Here is an 18,152-nt window from a genome sequence, read left to right on the forward strand (position 1 = left end):
GAGGAAGACAGCGTTGCGGCCTTTGCGTGGGCTTGTAGCTGCTCCGCTCCCCCAGGTTCTCGGGTTTGGATTCGATTTGGGCCACCACCTCAGTCGTTTTTTAAGGAAAAAGTACATCCAAGGTCCCTCAACTTGTCATTCCTCGACTTGTCATCATCTTTCGGTGGTTTTTAACCCCGCTTTTATCTAATGTGACGCCTAAGTCAGTGTGGGACCTACATATCAGCGTGGCCACGTCAGCCTCCTCTCTTTTTCCTCATCTCTCTCTTCATCCGGTGGGTGTGCCGCGTTGTCGTGACTGCTCTTCCTCCTCGCCGTCGCCGTGCCCACCGCAGCGCACTTCCTCCTCGCGTTCCGGGCCTCCCACAGGCCGTTCTCCTCCATTGTGCAGGTGTCGCTCTCGGCGGCGGGGTCCCTCTGCCTCTCCTCCTTCTTCCGCCGCATCGGTCTCCGCCGCCTCCTCTACCTCGACAAGCTCCGCACCAAGAGCGACCGCGTCAGGCTCAACTACACCGCGCACCTCTCCTTCTCCTTCCGCCTACTCGCCCCCCTCGTCGCGCCATGCTTCGCCGCCGAGGCCGCCTACAAGGTGTGGTGGTACGCCACCTCCGACGACCGCGTCCTTTTCTTCGGCAACGACGTTCTCAGCATCGTGGTCGCATGCTCCGTCGAGATGGCGGCATGGATGTACCGCAGCGCCGAACGCCGCCGCCGACGCGAGGCTGTCGCGCTTGTCGGCCACCGCCATCGCCGTGGTGCCGCGCCTCCTCGCCCTGGCGTGGCGTGCCAGCTCCCACAGCGCGAAGCCGACGAAGGAGACGGCCACGAAGGTCCTCGCCGTCGCGGCCACCGTCACCGCCACGTGCACGGGCGGGTGCGGCGATCTGGCATTACTATTCCCGGTCGTCGAATTGGCCGGAGCACTCGCCACCATGACCGAGCTGGTGGGAGGCATCGAAACCGTGGACGCCGGCGGCGACGGTGTCGTGGTTACTAATAGCGTTTGATCGTGTGTAGTGGTAGCTGATGTTTGTTCATCTTTTTCATGCAGTAGAACACTAGACACATAATTTTCTGCTCTGCATTTCCCTCCTCTCTAATGTTAGTCTGTATGTGCAACATTTCCCGCCCACTTCCAGTCCGCCGGCGACGACGTGCTCTCCTCCACCTGATTCAGCACGCAGACCAGCTCCACCGCGTCGGCCAGGGTGAGGGTGGCGAGGCGCTCCCCCCATTTCCTGGTCGTTGTGCTGCGGGCCCTGGCGGACGGCGTCGGCGACGGACCCGTAAGCGGATAGCTCGGCGATGAGGTAGGGGTTGGGAAGGGCGGTGAGGTAGTCGGCGTCGGCGGCATCGTGGGAGCAGTCGGGGATGAGGAGGAGCAGCTCGAGGAGGCGCGCTCGCCTGCCGCCACCGCCGCCTCTCCGCTGACGCCGCCTTGCCTTGCCGCCGCCCTCCCCTTCTCCCGTGTCTCCGCCGCCGCCGCATCGCCAGCCGGCCGTCGGACCTCCTCGCCCCGGCGACCTCCTCCCCACCACCGGCGGCCTGCCCAGAGAGAAGAGAAGAGTGTGAGAGAGAGGAGGAAGGGAGGAGGGGGGAAGAGAGACATGTTGATGTGGCTTACTAACATGTGGGGTCTACGTGGGTCTCGCACTGACTCAGTAGCCACATCGGACAAAACTAGTGTCAAAACCACCGAGAGACCTAGTTTGTACTGGTTTTGTAAGTTGGGGGATACGTTATATCCGGTTTTGTGATTGGAGGACGATTCTGTAACTCGATGACAAGTTGAGGGACCTTCGGTGTACTTTTTCCTCGTTTTTAATGATGTTGCTTCTACTCCTGCAGTCTTTGCATATTGTCTCGTAACAGGTAACACAGCCCATGGGCTGATACCAATTTTTTAAAACAAAATCGCATTTCTGTAACTTCTTATTATTATTATTATTATTATTATTATTATTATTATTATTATTATTATTATTATTATTATTATTATTATTATTATTATTATTATTATTATTATTAAAAAATTCTGCCGCCCTCCGTCTGTCCAGCTCATTTGGCGTCGCCGCTGCTGTCATGGACCGGATTGTGATCGAAGTAATGGCTTGTTAAAAAAATGTTTATGTATGTCACATCAGATATGCGGACACACATTTAAAGTATTAAATGTAGTCTAATAATAAAATAAATTACAAATTTCACCAGGAAACTGCAAGACGAATTTATTAAGCCTAATTAATCCGTCATTAGCAGATGTTTACTGTAGCACCATATTATCAAATCATGGCGCAATTAGGCTTAAAAGATCCGTCTCGTATTTTTCCGACAAACTATGTAATTGGTTTTTTTCTATATTTAATATTTCATGCATGTGTACAAACATTCGATGTGACAGCGTGAAATTTTTTTTTTTTTGGAAACTAAACATGCAATAAACAGAAAATATTCTACTCCGTACTAACTTGCAAGGACTCCGTACCATAAAAGGCTTTCACTGTGGAGGCTGCTTTTCTTCCTAGACGGAGAAGAAAGCGGTTGACAGACGTAAGGAAATGGGAATGGCTAATACTCTCTCCGTTCTAATATGTCATAGTTCTAACTTCTATATATGTCACATATGTATTAGATTATACTTATATTGTGACAGAGGGAGTATGAGAATCACTAAATACCAGGCACCACAAAACGAATTTCCACGAAGTAGTTATCAAACAAAAGCCTTTAAAAGCTTAAACCGTTCTGAAAGCACACAAACAAGGGCCTTTAAACAAATTTTAAATAGTGTAGATCATATTTACACAGTTAAAAACAATAGGTACGAAAAGCAGCAAATGACCAAAAGCTCAGAAATGCCTGTATTTACTGTAGCCGTTGTTGCAAAAAAAAATCATTCAGTGAAAGGAAGAATATTTACACCGGGCCAGCTGGTTACAGCATTGTATGGTCTACACTCTAGCGCCCATTTCAGAAGAAACAAACCGTCTACGCGGCCCGCATTGACCCGAATAAATAAGAGTTATTCTTGATCGGCCAGCCAACTTCGCCTGATGCAAAAGCACGCCTTCATTTTTATTGCCGAAACAATTTGCCTCGCCGGTGGCAAGGAAGAATTGAAAATGGTCACTCCATTGCCTTCAAAATCTGTCAGACCGAAAGTACAATCAGGGAATCGACAACTTTCCAATCCATTTTGTTGATTTTCTGTTTCCTTGGCCGTTTGGGTTTGTTTGATGCTGTTTGGAAACCACCCGAGCGGCAATCAATTCAATGGCCCTTCGAAAAAAAGGCCAGACTTCCATCCCCGTTGTGACTGAATGCGAGGCTTGAAACATATCTTCTATGATCCTCTGACGGTGAAGGTAGCCATCTTGGCATCGACCAGCAGAAACCTGATTAAGAAGGACCAATGCACAGAAATAAAATACAATGAGGATCTAAAAGCAACTGTAGCACTAAAGTACAACAGTAAAAGATCACCAAGAAGTTATAGAAGATTTTATACTAGTTTAGATGTAATTTAAGTTAGAAGAACAGCCATAGTGTGAAATGATTAAGTATTTGTACCCGACATTCCACCAATAAAATCTCACAACCAAATACAGTATGTAGGCTATCACTTTCAAGTTTCAGCGGCTACACCCCAGGGCCCAGGCTTCATCAGAAAAGGACGACTACACGTTTATCATCTAGGAGTAATAGCTAGCTAGCTTGAAGCCTGGAACTCTATTGTATATAGATTCTTGTAATGAACAAAACAACTAGTCAAGAAATAGTTGACAAAAAAGATGTAGATATATCACATCTTTCAACTATAGGTTTGTCTAGCATTCTCACACTTGTGCTATGGTACATAGGTTGATAGTACCATAAAAACTAGGTGAGTTCAACCATACCACAATGTTAGACTGAGAAAAACCTTTAGATCCTGCAAAGTGGAAATGCTTAGCTAGGAATTGAGCCTAAAGATGTAAAGGTGTATGAATAATACATGCCGATTTTGGTCAAAAATAATAATACATGCCGATCTGAAATATGTTATGAAGGATGTCCCAAATCAAATACAACTAGCTTAGCTTGCACTGAAGTATACTATTGAGGATAACTGGATGATGCCATGGACATAGAGCATGCAGAACTAGAAGGATAGAAGCACATACACGAAGCGGCAGGACAAGAGTACAAGACCAATACTGGCATACTGCCAAGGCATCCATCCAGGAAGAAGTTACACCTGAAGGAGTACAGCAAGATGGTACGATGATGGTTTTGAAAGTGCTCGAGAGAGATTCCATTGGATTAGCATATGATAAGGAAATAGAGCCCGAAGAGCATTAGTATTCAATTAATTTGTGTATTTTTCCATGTCCAAGAGAAAAACACGTGTTCAGGTGTCAGGTCAGACACTCGCCAAGTCTGTCTATCCCTCTTGTCTTTTTTTTTTATAATAGAAGCTTTATTAAAACTCAGTCAAATACACTAAGAAAATACATTTCAATTGAGCCCACTCTCGGCCTCTGCATAAGATGCACACAGCCACATAGGGGTGAAAACGGTACGGAAACGGACGGAAATCATCTTTATCGTTTTCGTTTTCATATTTTTTTCGAATCGAAATCGGAAACCTCGGATACAAAAACGGAATCGAATATTATCGAAACCGAAAACAGAGCGAAAACGAACCGGCACGAATACGGTAACGAAAATTTATTGGAATAAAAAAAACCCCCTAAACTGATAAACCCAATTCTCAAGTCTCAATGGTCAACAATTCATCATAAAACACAATCATATAAGTCCAATTGTTAAGCATCAACTATACATCATAAAACACAATCTGTGTAATAAATTAGTAATGCTGTTGATAAATCCCAATGCAGAAAAAAATATTCTTATGTAATTTTAGATTTGCATAACAAATATTTTTAAAAAAAATAACAGCCAAACACCATAGTATTAACTATTTAGTGCTTAAAAAAAGAATCCAATGTATTTTGTAATTAAAAAAAGAATCTATTCCGGAAAGTTTTCATACCGTTTTCACCCCTACAGCCACACACAAAGAAAGAACTATGTAGACCCCCTCACGAAACAGAAATATTAGTGGCTATCAACATATAAACTAGTTCGCCAACCATGCTCCTGAGTAAAATACTCCCGTGCCACCTAGTCCAAAAGTCGCGATACCATCATAATAGTATCCCGAAGACCCGGTTTGGGGAGGATAGCCCAGGTGCGAAGCCACCGGGTGACTAAAGTAATAACCTGCAAATGAGAAGACACCATCTTGTTATCAAAATTACCCCATTTCTGCTTAACCAAATGAACCAACAAAGAGACGTTGCACCCATCAAAACCAGATTTCTCTTGTCTTTAGGAACATATGTAAGCCAACGCCCAAACATATGAATCAATATTTTAAGGAGGTTGTAAGTTATAGACCATATGAATAACAGACCAAACTAAGCGAGTAAGATGATATTAGAAGAACAAATATTGAATGGCTATCCCTCTTGTCTAGAAAGTAGAAACTCCAATCATATTCAACCTATGCCTGTTTTCTGGCCATCCTCTGCACAGTGGTTATCTCGTTGTGCAGTAATCTTCGCATTCGCTAACACATGCTTCAGTCTATTGAATTGAATTGTACACAGTGGTGGAGCCAATGGATGGCTATGCGAATATAATATTGGTGTAACATAGTTTCGCTTTACTTGAATAAATTTTGCCCATTTCAATTGAAGAACATTATATATAAGCAGTTCCATTGGTTAATCTGAAAAAACAGTGATACAGCTAATGGGGGCGGCTAATGGGCGGGCCCATCCCCCCTATACACTACTTTCTTCCTTCCTATTTCTCTTCTTCTCTTCCTACTACACCATAAATTTTTAAAAAATAAAAAAACACAAAGTTGAAAAACATTATGTATATAAATACTATATATAAAAAATTTAAATTCAAATTTAAATTTAAAACGGGTATGTAAACTTTTGACTTATAAACTTTGGGTCTATAAACTAATATTTGAATTCAAATTCAAATTTGAATCGGATATAATTCAAATTCAAAGTAGAATCAGGTATGTAAACTTTTGACTTATAAACTTTGGGTCTATAAACTTTAGGTATATAAACTTTAGATGTATAGAAATACTATATAAAAATATATTTAAATTCGAATTCAAATTTGAATCAAATATATAAGCTTTTGATTTATAAACTTTGGGTCTCTAAACTTTAAATGTGTAAACTTAAGGTTACTAAAATAGAAAAGTAATGCGGTGCCAAAAAAGAAAACCACGAAAGTAATACGGTGCCAAAAAAGCAAAACCACGTGAAGGTGGAGGAGAGGAGGGCATGCTAGGGGCGATCAATCGCCCCTTAGCAATCTCGGGCAGCTTTTATGTTCGACTAGAGGCGAACGCGCGCGTTGCGCGCCGCACCAGTGGCGTCTAAGAGGGGTGTTTGCTATTACTTACGTAAAGAGAGCGAGTGAATCAGCATTACGGCATATGAGTACCAATTCTATAATGTACAATTTAATATTCATTAAAAAATAAATCTGATTCTGTAATATAACATGTCCAAACATCTTCAATCTTCTATGATCAATTTGCCAACACGAACAATAGAGTAGGAATTACACATAACATAACACTGATGCATATAAATGAAATCAGAGTTTTACACGATGAATGTACCGATATATATGTAAAACAAAATCATAGTTTTACATAATAATATGAGATAATCCGATGAAAATTTGCTACGAGGAGATTCACTCTACTCGTGCAAGCCTTATCTGACAACTTGGTCAGGAGGGTCAGGCCCTGCTTTCTTTGATGAGCACAAAATATAGCTAAATCATCTGGAGAACCAGGTTTTGGAAACAGAGAGCAAACAATCTGCTGCAAGATGCTTTTTCACAAATTGAACAAATCCAGATGGATCACGTCAACTGTAAAAATATCACTCCAGTCCTAGATTTCCAATACTGAAGACCAGTTATTAGGAACAGTTCTAAAGTAGTTCTAAAGGATACACTCACCACTGAAACTGAAGCTAGTTGTTTGAGATGTCAGGTTGAGGAGATTAATGTTTATTTCTTCAGAAATGACGTTCAAAAACTGCAAGTTAACAACAAATTAGGATGCTCATGAGCTACTAAAAACACATATGAACTATAGCAGAATCAACTGATTGAAATGACAAACATGAAGCATAGTCCATTCTTTAGAAATTGACCATGCTAAAAGAACAAAGGGCTTGAAGGGCTTATAAAATTACAAAGAGCAACTGGCTGAAGCTGGTACAAACAAGTCTCAAGATATAGTGCTATCAAGATGGCATTTAGCAGTTTAAAGTCTTCCTGACAAATCTGAACTTTGATTCAGAAATTAAAAGCTAAACTTTGAATAGTTGGGTTGTCATCTGGTATGCCAGCTGGCCTTGCTTACTTCCTAGAGCTCAGTGGTTTTGAAGTCCTAGCAGTACATATTCAGAAATTCAGCATTGAACTATCCAGTCTCAACAGTACATGTTAAGAAATTCATACTGATGGTAAAACTCAAAATTTGGGTAGCTATAGGTTTGGTGATTACACATTATAGTATATACTGTGTTGAATATTGCCTTGTGAAATACTGGAGGGGAAGTCATAATTAGTTTTCTATATTTTTGGTTGGTATATGTAAATAGAAAGTATATGTAGATATTGCTTACTATTTTGCTTTGCTCAATAACTGTCTTATTAATTGCGATAATGCAAAATTTCAGAGAATAGTCTAGGAACAGCAAAGCAGACATTCCGGAACTCCCAACTCTTGGTTTGGTCGAAATTTTGATATGTCTTTTAGCTGTCCTGTTAATTGCGATGATATAAAATTTCTTAGAATAGTCTAGTATTTTCGAATTGTCCTTGATGAAGCTGCTTGTTTTAGCTGTTATTGCGACAGTATTGGCACTGAAGTAGATGTCCTTAAACATGGATTCTTTAGTTAATCTGTTTTGGCTGGTATTAAAATTTGAGAAGTCATGATCATTGGGTAGAAAGGAAGACATACATGGTTAATTTGGCAATGGACAATAAAGTCACCTGATTTTTTGGACTTGATGTACGAGTGATATTGCATCTGTTGTTCACCTCTAGAGAATGCACATCTGAAATGGAAGCGATGAGGAACTCAGTAATGAAAGTTACATCAGGTATTAAAAGCAGTGACAAGTGCAAACCTTCTTCCGTGCCATCTGATGTTAGAACGACATGCTTTTTCTTAGGAGATAATTCTTCGATTGTGGTACATTTGTTAGTTTGATGTGCAGACCTTGTAAACTTTGTGCTGGCTTGTTTTTCGATGTAGGAGCAATGCGATGAGTGAAAAATAAAATTGAAAACCATGGCCTCTGATCTGTGAACCGGTGCACTCCAAAAACTTTTTCCGGCCGTTCACATGTATTAGAGTTTTTGCTCTGTCTTCTATCTGTACAATTGTTCCATTGCCGTGACATGTAAGCAGCGCCCAAGGAATTTGGTTTATTGAAATGAAGTTACTTTTATATAAAAATCATATATAGATATTCTGCCTCCAAACTAATGCAAACGTAGGTTTAAAAGAGGATTATTCAGAAGCCTATGAACTGATAAAGTCTAAGAAGTAAAAGAAAAATAACAGCACAGTTTTTTTACCTGAAATCTGTAAATCAGTTTGGACAGAACATGCTATTTTCTCAAGGCCAAAAAAGTTTTGTAGTATTTCTTTCTGAAAATCCTTAAAAGTGAAGCGCTCACAGCATTTTGCGCTGGTAAGAGCTACTAAGAATTAAAGAACCAGCGCATCACATCAATAACCAATAGATATGTAGAGCATGAAGTTACCAGCAGATGAATAGCTCACATACATGTTATTGCCAGGGCAGAAAGCAACCAAAGAAATCCCAGCATCACTGCATGAAAGAACTAAATAAAAATGATAGTAAAAGAGCACAAGAAAACATTTGTCATTGACCTTATAAACATGTAACATCCTATGCAGCTCATAAATGACGGGGGATAAAAAATATTGGCTACCATGGGACACTTGGATCCAAAATTTCAGTGTAACAAGCCCACCTAATCCTTCTTTAGAAAGTTTGACATCAACGGTGCAAATCAAATTACCATCGACGGACAATGGATCTGAAGAAATGTATATTTGTGTAAAGGAAAGCATGGTTTTCATCAGAGCAAAATACCAGCGGCCTCGGCGGCGGGAGTGTAGGCCTCCGATTGATGAACGTGAAGACGATGGAACACTCCTCCCGGAGCAGCATGCCGTGCTCCACCGCCAAGCTCAGCTCCTCATCCATCAACAATTATCTCTAGATAGTACATGATAAGAAACAGGTCTCAGCTAATGTAATTTTTTTAGTGTTGGTAATGACAAATCTATCTCCGTAGTGAACAGTTTAACAACAAAAGTATCATCATAGTAAAGGATGGTTAAAAAAGCTAAACATTAATTTAATGCAAGCATTTGAACCACCCATGGAGTACAAATTTAATCACCACAGTAGGGGGGCAAAGAAGTTTAAACCAAAATCTACTTTGGCAATTTCAAGCCATAGAACAAAAATATTCAGAGAAAAGGAGAACCAACCTCATACTCATGATCGATTGCAGCTTCTGTCATAGTAAAAGCATATCTAAGAACATCAGAAGCATCAGAGTATGAAAGAACCTTTTCTTTTGTCTCATGGTGAGACGAAAGAGTTGCCACATTTTCTGGAAGAATCCTAGAAATCAGGAGGGGAGAAAACATCAGTTTTTCATGTGTCTATGATGATAAATAATCAGATTACTAATGCAAGTGCAAGTTCCATTAGATATAAGTTAGTACGCTGCAACTGTAAGGTAAGAACAGGACAATAACAACATGAGCATGTAAAAAGTGAGAAAGAAAAAGAGTGGAGATTGAGATTTCAGACTTATTATTATGTGCCTCTTTGGTCCATGCCGATGACAAGTCCTGCAGCTGTCGCTGGCAACACCCCATCTCCCCCGCTCCATTCCCAGCGAGACTACGACAACACATGCAGTGAAAAGAGTACACAACGTCACAACAGCACCTCATTCCTCTCGTCTCACCCTCTCCCTCTCCCCCGCCGCCGCCGCTCAGCCATCCTCCTCCTCCACCGTAGGTCCATCCTGCACCCAACGTCGCCTTTGCCGCGCAGAGGTTCCCTCTCTGCCCTTGAGAGAGAGAGAGAGAGAGAGAGAGAGAGAGAGAGAGAGAGAGAGAGAGAGAGAGATCTATGGAGAGATGGGAGAGAAAGGGGAGGGAGGGCACCTCTCTGCTTTTGCCTGAATCGAACATATGCCACAGTCAACCACACTGCCGCCCGCCATGGCCGTCGAGGCAGGGAGGACGATGGAGGCGACGCTGGGGAAGGAGGTAACGGCGGCCACCGACCATGTTGCTGCCCGAGTTCATCGGCAGATCAGCCTGGCGACGGATGGTTCTCCTCTTCTCGCCGCAGCCACCACCTTCATTGATGCCGGCTCTGTCACCACCGTCGCTTCTTGATGGCAGCAGCAACGGAGCGCGGAGCAGCGGCCGTCGACGATGGTGGTGAAGGACGCAGCAGGGGTGCTCGGCGATGGCGACGGCAGCGGAGGGTGGGTGCTACGGCGGTGGCGTTCGACAGTGGCAGAACGAAGCGGAGGCAGAAGTGGCGATGCTCGGCGACGGCCGAGGCGGAGACGCTGTCCGGCGCACGGGGGGGAGCTCAGATCCGCGTCCCCCGACCACATGGACGTCGGATCCGGACGCCGGCAGCCGGAGGCGTGAGGCAAAGGCGGAAGCAGCGGCGGTCGGCGACGCCGGCCGCCGAGGCGGAGATGGCTGCTCGCCTCGCCGACAGCAGCGGAGGTGGACGTGACGGCGACGACGCGAGGGGTAGGCTGTAGGCAGAGGCGGCGGCGGCGGCTAGGGTTTAGGGGTAGGGAGGAGAGGAGGAAAGGAGTTTTTGCGCAAAGGCCCCTCAGTTTCCACGATTCAGGGCGCGGTCCTATTTTCTCGTTTTTGCCTCCTTCGTATATGATTTCGTAGGACTCTAAGGTCCTAAACGTAATATTTTTAAACTGGAAAATTCACAGCGAGGACATATAACGAATAATCTATAAAAGGGAGGACTTTTCTGCAAAATGGCGCCCTCCAGCGCCCGGGCACGTGTCGCAACGCAACAACGTCCACGCCAGGCCAAAATTCGGAGGAGCGAGCAGATTGGGGTCACTTTGAAGACTTTAGATTAGTTGTTGGACCTAATGTCTAGTTCTTCACCAAAGAGCTTAAAAAATATAATGGGGCCAAGGTCCGTCTTGGCCCTCGTTAATCAGTAAGTTCTGTCCCTGGAAGGGACCTAAAAAGGATATCTATAGCACTCGTAAAAAGAACAGACCTGAAAGTACCACTGCATATTGGTACATCACAATGTACTAAAGTTGATAATAGTTATGAATTATTAATATTGGGAGCTCATCTGAATTCTGAGATTTAGTCATTAGTCATTACCATTATTGATATTGGGAGCTCATCTGAATTCTGAGATTTAGTCATTAGTCATTACCGTGTCAATATTCCACAATTGGGCCTGTGCCATTCTAAGTTCTGCTAGTAGTCCATGATTCCATTTCTCGTGAAATCCATCCTATAATGTACATTGTGTATACTTAAGAATATATTTCGAACAGAATAGAAAGACAATCAGGTCCAAAAATATGAGTAAAACACCTGCGGTTGTTCCAAGACTTTAAACTTGCCTGGCTGGGTGGCTGGAATCTGTACATAGTATATACTTCGAGCTGATGCTTCATTGTGACAGTAAATCAGCCATATAGAGAAGGAGGGGGTGTGCAGGAGAAGCAACCCACCAAAAAATTCCCAAATCAAGCAAGACATACAAGTTCACAAGCCACAAGGCATAAGATTCAAGATATACACAACATCACAGAACTCATGATAAGCAAGAACACATCAGCAATGGTCCACGTAGAAAGGTTCGTATATCAATAGTTATCACAAGACGGACTGAATTCTGGATTTAACAAATAAAGTAACTAAGGTCCACGAGAAGATTTTCTCCTGCAATGAGAAGATGCCCGTCTATTCAACCAGCTTCATTAAGAATAGGATCATCACGGGCACTGTAAAATCGAGTAATTAGCATACTTATAGCAACACAAATATTCCACAAATGAACTGGATATAAGGATCTGATGGCATTCTTTCCTTCTCCAAATTTAGTTATGAAACAAATTTGGAGGCGGCAAAGTGACCAAATCATCAACATTTCAAAACTCTATTGAACTTGAAACTTTGAACAAAATTCAGCAAAATTTGACATGGAAGCCATAAAAATAAAACTTGGTTAAAATTCCTCACTGCCTCCCTTTAAATAATGTTGAGATTCATTAAGAAACGACAAAAAGAAAGTTTACAAATTTAGGGGAAAAAAGAATTGTGAGCTGGCTAGTTTGCCTCCTATGAAATTCATCATTTTTTACATGATTTTAATGCATATAATTAATATGAGTAGATATTAAAAACACGCTACCTTTGGTAAAATTAACACTTTTTTAATCGATTAACTTAAAAAACAGACGCTTCAAAGTGTTCACGGTCTTTCAAGCTTGTACATCCATTGGGTGGTTTTGTGAAATGCTTTTGCAGCAAATAGTGTGGTTTTGTTATAGTTGCTGAAAGTTTTGTTTTTGTGATCCATTGTTCTAGTACCTGATGAGCTCTGAACGGGATATGGGGTGGCAGTTCCTGCTGCAGGGTACCTGCCTGCGGCCATACAGCACAGGCAGAAAGCTGCTGCTGTGGAGGAGAAATAAAAACAGGCCACTGCATTGGAGTAACAGGAGGTCCAGGCAGAATTGGACCAGGAGTAGCGAACGTCTGCATTGCGAGCGATCGAACCGAAGGACAGAATGGCTGCGATGAGGATGGCGGAAGCATGGTACCACATGCAGAAAACTGCTGCGATGGGCGTGGCGGAGGCAGAGTACCAAAAGCTGAGGGCTGCTGCGTTGGGGGAGGTGGAGGCAGAGTTCCACCAGCAGAGAATGGCGGCCTATGCCAGCGAACAAAGTTGGGTGCAGACAAAATGAAATCATTTTCCCGCTGCTCATATCCATGCTGAGTGAATTGATTCTCAGGATGCCTGAAGTACATCAAATCCAAGAAAGAAAAAATAGTCAGCAAAGAGCTTGGAAATATACAGCAAATTAAACAAAATTAATATCATTAGTGCAGAAAACTAAACAGCACAATGCTCTCATAACACATAGATAAAACTTACCTCGGGGTTGTGTTCGCAGTTGCACGGGGATCATTTTCAAAGCAACATGTTTGTGCCATATGGTAACCAGCTGTGTTTCTAAGGCCTACAAAAGCAATTATTATACATGATTATGCTCACATTGCCTCACTATAAAGAATTCAGTAGGAAACTAGTAAAGTTTAAACATTTAGCAGAAATGATCAAGTGTCAGAATAAGCACCATAAGTCGACGAAACTGGAGAAAGTGATGGTGGGCATGACCTCCAACTCAGAGCTGGTTTGGCAACTCTCGCAGAAGGCCAGCCACGAAGTGCAGGAGACCATCTCGTGGCTGATCTTGACCTTTTGTTTCCAGCCAAACAGTTAGACTCAGGCATAATGCTCTGTGCAAATAAGGAAGGGAGAATTAAGTGATCGGAATTTTTTAAAATAGAAGTGGCATTAAGTTACTTACAGCTGCTATAGTTTTTGGATGATTCTCATTACTGCTTGTTTCGATGAACCGACCTATGTTTTCAGGACCTGCAAAAGCCATTATACTAATAAGCATAATCATAATCATAGGAAATCGGCAAAGATCAGGTGTGCTCAACACTTTTTTTTAGAGGAAAAGAGAACTTCATTACTTAAATGAAACAGCTAAATCGTTGTTCACCAAGTTACAAACAAACTCAGGAAATTCCCCTAACCAAACTACAGGTGTAGAGGAACCCAAGGCACATTATCACATCAAACTATTACAAGCTCTATGACAATACACAACCTTTGTCACATCAAACTGCAGAGAGAATAAGTTCCTAACTTCACGAATCACAGCAGCATTCATACCATTATCTAATTCATCATCCTTAAGAGCTTGTACTAGTTGTTCAGAATCAGTTTCTACAATGACATGATTTATACCAAAACAGATAACCAAATTGAGAGCTTCAAAACAAGCCATTACTTCTGCATGTAGTGCATCTTGTAAATTCATTAGACTACCAGCTGCTGCCACGAAAGGTTGACCTTAGCAATCTCTCACAATTACACCCCAGCCACCCCTGTTTGTTTCAGCATAAAAAGAACCATCTATGTTTAGTTTCAGCAACTGACCCAATGGAGGTATCCATTTGGCAGTAGGCTTTTGTCTAGTGGGAATTATAGATGCATCTAAATTGTCTGACTTATGAGTTCAGAGAATATTTAGGTGTGCACAACACTTACCAGGTAGCACTGTCAGATGGTGGCATAATACACAAGACCGGAACATCTGCACAAATGGGATATGCCTTCCATTACAATACGGTTTGAGAACTTTTATTGTCTTTTTTCCAATGTCAATGGAAGACACCCAACCATTTAAATCTTTAAATTTCACAGTGCTCTTGAGGTAAAGAAGATCACCAGCACCATTCAGGCTCAGGGTGGGAAAAACTGAGAAGAGATCCCTGAATCTTAACATCTCAACACCTTTGTCTCTTTGTGTAGATGTCAACACCTCATATGTTGATTGCATGTCATCACTGTCAATCACGTAACCTTTCTGCCAGCAATTTGACGAAATTAATCTACTCCAAGTCACTGCCCTCCAACCATCACCAACAAAGGATGGTGTCTCCTCTTTGGGCAAATCGTCCATGTGTGCACATGACATCAGGTATGAATCATCTAAAACATCCCTGTCACAAACATCTTCTTTAGATTCTTGACGGACATCTTCTAGCTCTTGAGGAATAGGTTGTATTTTCCTCTGTCGTTGTTCCAACTCAACAAACTTGATCTCACCGCTGCTGCTACAAATGACATCCCGAAACAACATAGGGCAGCTTTCCGAGCGATTGGATGGGCGAAAACTTTCCTTGTTGAGTGGCATGGGCTCAGGCAACGGGACATACTGAATCTGAGGTTGTTCATCACGTGCATTGAAAATTAAAATTCCATGCCAAAGATCAACCCAACCTAGTAGACCCCTCCCAAGATTGATCACCTTTTGAGGTCGAATAGCCCTAATTCCAGGAGACAGATCCAACTTTCTCGTGCTCCAAGTCTTGGTGGTGGAAGTGTAGACGTAAACTTCATAGTGGGTCAAACGGTTGCGAAAACCAACAAGTAAACAGCTTCCCCCATCATCATTGTCACAAGATGCTATGCCTAGCAAAGAAAGGTAAAAGATAGGAGAATTATAACCTGTGGGATCTTGAACCCGCTCTAGTGATGGCAACCCTGGACCCGCCCTGTAGATGAAGAATTCAGAGAGCAACGGCGAGGATAAGTGAACGCGGAGGACGACAAAAGCACCTTCCCCGGCCACTATGATGGGCTCGGTGAAGAACTCAACCTTAACCCTGGGATTGTAGCAGTGCGCACAGAAATATGAGATCACAGGCGCCTCGGCGAAGCAGAAAGAGATTTGCACGGTGTGACCATCTCTTGACTGCGCTGTTGCGGTTGTAGGGTTCTTGCAGTCGGCGATGTACGCCCGGTTAGCCAGAATTACCGACTCCGGCCAGCAGCGGGAGGCGGCGAGATTGGGTAGGGAGGGGGGATTGAAGGATTCGCGATTCATGATTCTTCGGGACATTGTCGGAAGAAGCGGTGGATTTGGAAATTAGGGTTTCCTTTTTCCTCTCGTGGAAGTGGCGCACGGTGGCGGCGGGTTGGTGGCGCTCGACGGTGGGGCGGCGAGCTGGGGCGGTGGCGGAGAGAGGCGGCGGCGGCAGCGGCGGCGTTCGGCGGCGGGGTGGTCGCGATCGGGGGTGCCGATGCCGGTGGCTGGTGGCTGGTGGTCGGGGCGCCTGCCGTCTTGAGGTTGAGGGACCGACCGATCCACAGAGAAATATCTCTCTTTGATCTGACAGGTGGGTCAGGGGAAAAATTGTCCACGAGCCTTTAAAAAATATAGAAATGAAATTAAGAAATAAAAAATATATATGTCTATATTTACTATTATAAAAATTAAAAATATTTCCGCTAATATTTTAATACGTGATTCGTATTTGAGTCAGTTTTTAATTCCTTTAACTTTTGAAAATACATAAGGAGTCGTGTAATAACCTATTTTAAAAAACTCATATGTTACTTGGGATGAGAGTCGGATTCCTAACTGCTTCATAATTTTTACTAGGCTATAAAAAAGCAGCGTACGGATGAGAGTTCCTAATTGGATATAAATACAATGAAAATAAAAAAAATCTCATAGACTTTTAATAAAAAAATTCTAACAATAATACGATTAAAATAGCTTCACCCGTTCTTCTCTAATCTTGTGTTAGGAGGAGTTTTGGTGATTAATGATAACGGTTGTTAGAACTAGCCTTTGCTATCTGTTTGTGATGACAGATTATGTTCTGGCATCAAGAAAAAAAAAGGGTCGATAACTCATATGTGAGAATCAAGTTATAGGATTGTGGATTAATGATAAAAAGGATGATACCTCACATATCGGGAATCAACAAGAGTAAAATATTGATGATAATAATACTTGATGAGATCCCATCATAAGTTGATGGACATGTTGAAGAATATACACCATAGTTAAGATTGTTAGAAATATGAATAAGTTAACCGGAGGTTCCTCAACTTAACAACGATATTTTTTGAGGTCTCTTAACCCACAAAATTAGAAATGTGTACCTCTAAACTCACACAAACCGTGCACTTAAGGTTTTATGACAGTATGTATGGGTGGTTTCGCTGACGTGGCATCCTAGTCAGCAAAAAAAATTAAAAAGTACGTGGGGGCCCACAAGTCAGCTGCACATCTTTTTTTTCTTCTATTTTTCTTCTCCTTCTCTACTCTTTTCTCTTACTCTTTAGTGATGGAGGACGGTGGCCGGCGAGCGGAGCGATGGCGGGCCCGCTCTGGCGGAGCTCGGCCTACCGGCACGCGTGGGCGAGGTGGCGAATGACGATGTCGTAGTGGATGTCGTTGGGCGCGTACCCCGGGAGCGCGCGCATGCGGTCGAACAGATCGCGGGCGCGGCGCCAGTGCCACTGCCGCGACAGCAGCGCCGTCTGCTCGCGCAGGGACATGGTGGCGAGGCGCTCATCGGACGGATCGATGACAGCAGCCTCTCTTGCGCCGCCGCCGCCGCCGGTCAGGGTGGGGACAGAGGGTGGCTCTTGGAGGAGGACAGCGCGCCGGAGATCGATGAAGGGTGTCTGGACTGTGCTGGACGGCGGCAGCTCGCATCCTTGATCTTCCTGGCCTTCCCGTAAAGATCAATCATTGTGTTATATGTGACATCAAGCTTCGAAATTCTAGCAACTCCCTGAATGCCAGATGCACCAGCATTGTCGACATTGCCATGGCACATCTCCTCAAGCAAGAACTGCATCGGTCCACCTGAATCGAGCGCGTTGTAGTCAAGATCAATGAACCCAACCTCGAACCTGCCATTGCACCAGTTATCGAAGAGAGTGGCCACGTCGGAGTAGCGGCCGATGTCCTTGAGGATGAAGACGAAGGTGTTCATGGAAACCGGGAAATTTAACTATTTGCCACTCTTGTGACATGGCAATTAACGATTTGCCACACCCTGTCAATGATATGTGGACCCTTATGTGTCTATGACATATGGGTCTAGTGGCAAATCGTTAAGTAACATCCGTAAGAATGTCAAATAGTTAAAAGCCCCCATGGAAACCTCGTCGGGAGCCACACCTCAGGCACGCATGTGGCGGAGCAGCAGGGGTCTCTAGTCTAATAGAGCCACACCTCTTGCCCAATAGAGCCACACCTCCTGGGGTCTCTAGCCTAATAGAGCCACACCTCTTGCCAAATAGAGCCACACCTCTTGGGGTCTCTAGCCCAATAGAGCCCAACTCACCCATGTGCTGCGA

At 43.4% G+C, this 18,152-nt stretch overlaps 1 protein-coding gene and 1 long non-coding RNA gene across 9 annotated transcripts; both read right to left on the minus strand.

Moving 5' to 3' along the window:
• Window positions 1-4,974: 4,974 nt before the first annotated feature.
• Window positions 4,975-10,948, minus strand: LOC4331785 (uncharacterized). Of its 4 annotated transcripts, none has more exons than XR_010740295.1 (8): window positions 10,331-10,948; window positions 9,641-9,776; window positions 9,237-9,362; window positions 8,904-8,948; window positions 8,238-8,485; window positions 8,101-8,165; window positions 7,054-7,132; window positions 4,975-5,268 (listed from the first exon to the last, which is right to left on the minus strand). It is a non-coding gene; the product is annotated as an uncharacterized lncRNA (long non-coding RNA). The 4 variants fall into 4 exon arrangements; XR_003241263.2 differs by lacking the exon at window positions 10,331-10,948 and adding an exon at window positions 9,969-10,190; XR_001544617.3 differs by lacking the exon at window positions 4,975-5,268 and adding an exon at window positions 9,969-10,061 and having other exon boundaries at window positions 6,646-7,132.
• Window positions 10,949-11,877: 929 nt separating this feature from the next.
• Window positions 11,878-16,121, minus strand: LOC4331786 (uncharacterized). 5 transcript variants are annotated; one of them, XM_015775829.3, is made up of 8 exons: window positions 15,498-16,121; window positions 15,298-15,383; window positions 14,535-15,210; window positions 13,783-13,850; window positions 13,549-13,711; window positions 13,347-13,431; window positions 12,776-13,208; window positions 11,878-12,186 (listed from the first exon to the last, which is right to left on the minus strand). In XM_015775829.3, the coding sequence occupies exons 1-8, from the start codon at window positions 15,889-15,891 to the stop codon at window positions 12,178-12,180; spliced, it is 1,914 nt and encodes a 637-aa protein (XP_015631315.1). In that variant the 5' UTR covers window positions 15,892-16,121; the 3' UTR covers window positions 11,878-12,177. The 5 variants fall into 5 exon arrangements, 4 of the variants coding, with proteins under 4 accessions (XP_015631315.1, XP_015631314.1, XP_015631313.1 ...); XM_015775828.3 differs by having other exon boundaries at window positions 14,535-15,383; XM_015775827.3 differs by having other exon boundaries at window positions 15,298-16,121.
• Window positions 16,122-18,152: the final 2,031 nt, after the last annotated feature.

The sequence above is a fragment of the Oryza sativa genome, chromosome 3 (assembly GCF_034140825.1).
Source record: "Oryza sativa Japonica Group chromosome 3, ASM3414082v1".
In the NCBI taxonomy this organism is placed as follows: Eukaryota; Viridiplantae; Streptophyta; class Magnoliopsida; order Poales; family Poaceae; genus Oryza; species Oryza sativa.

Excerpts from the sequence above, each read along its gene's own strand:
- LOC4331786 (XM_015775826.3), bottom strand. The coding sequence starts at position 15,891 with ATGTCCCGAAGAATCATGAATCGCGAATCCTTCAATCCCCCCTCCCTA. Across the intron at positions 13,712-13,782 it reads ATCCAAAAACTATAGCAGCT|AGCATTATGCCTGAGTCTAA; the intron begins GTAAGTAACTTA and ends TTATTTGCACAG. Across the intron at positions 13,432-13,548 it reads TCCAGTTTCGTCGACTTATG|GCCTTAGAAACACAGCTGGT; the intron begins GTGCTTATTCTG and ends TTGCTTTTGTAG.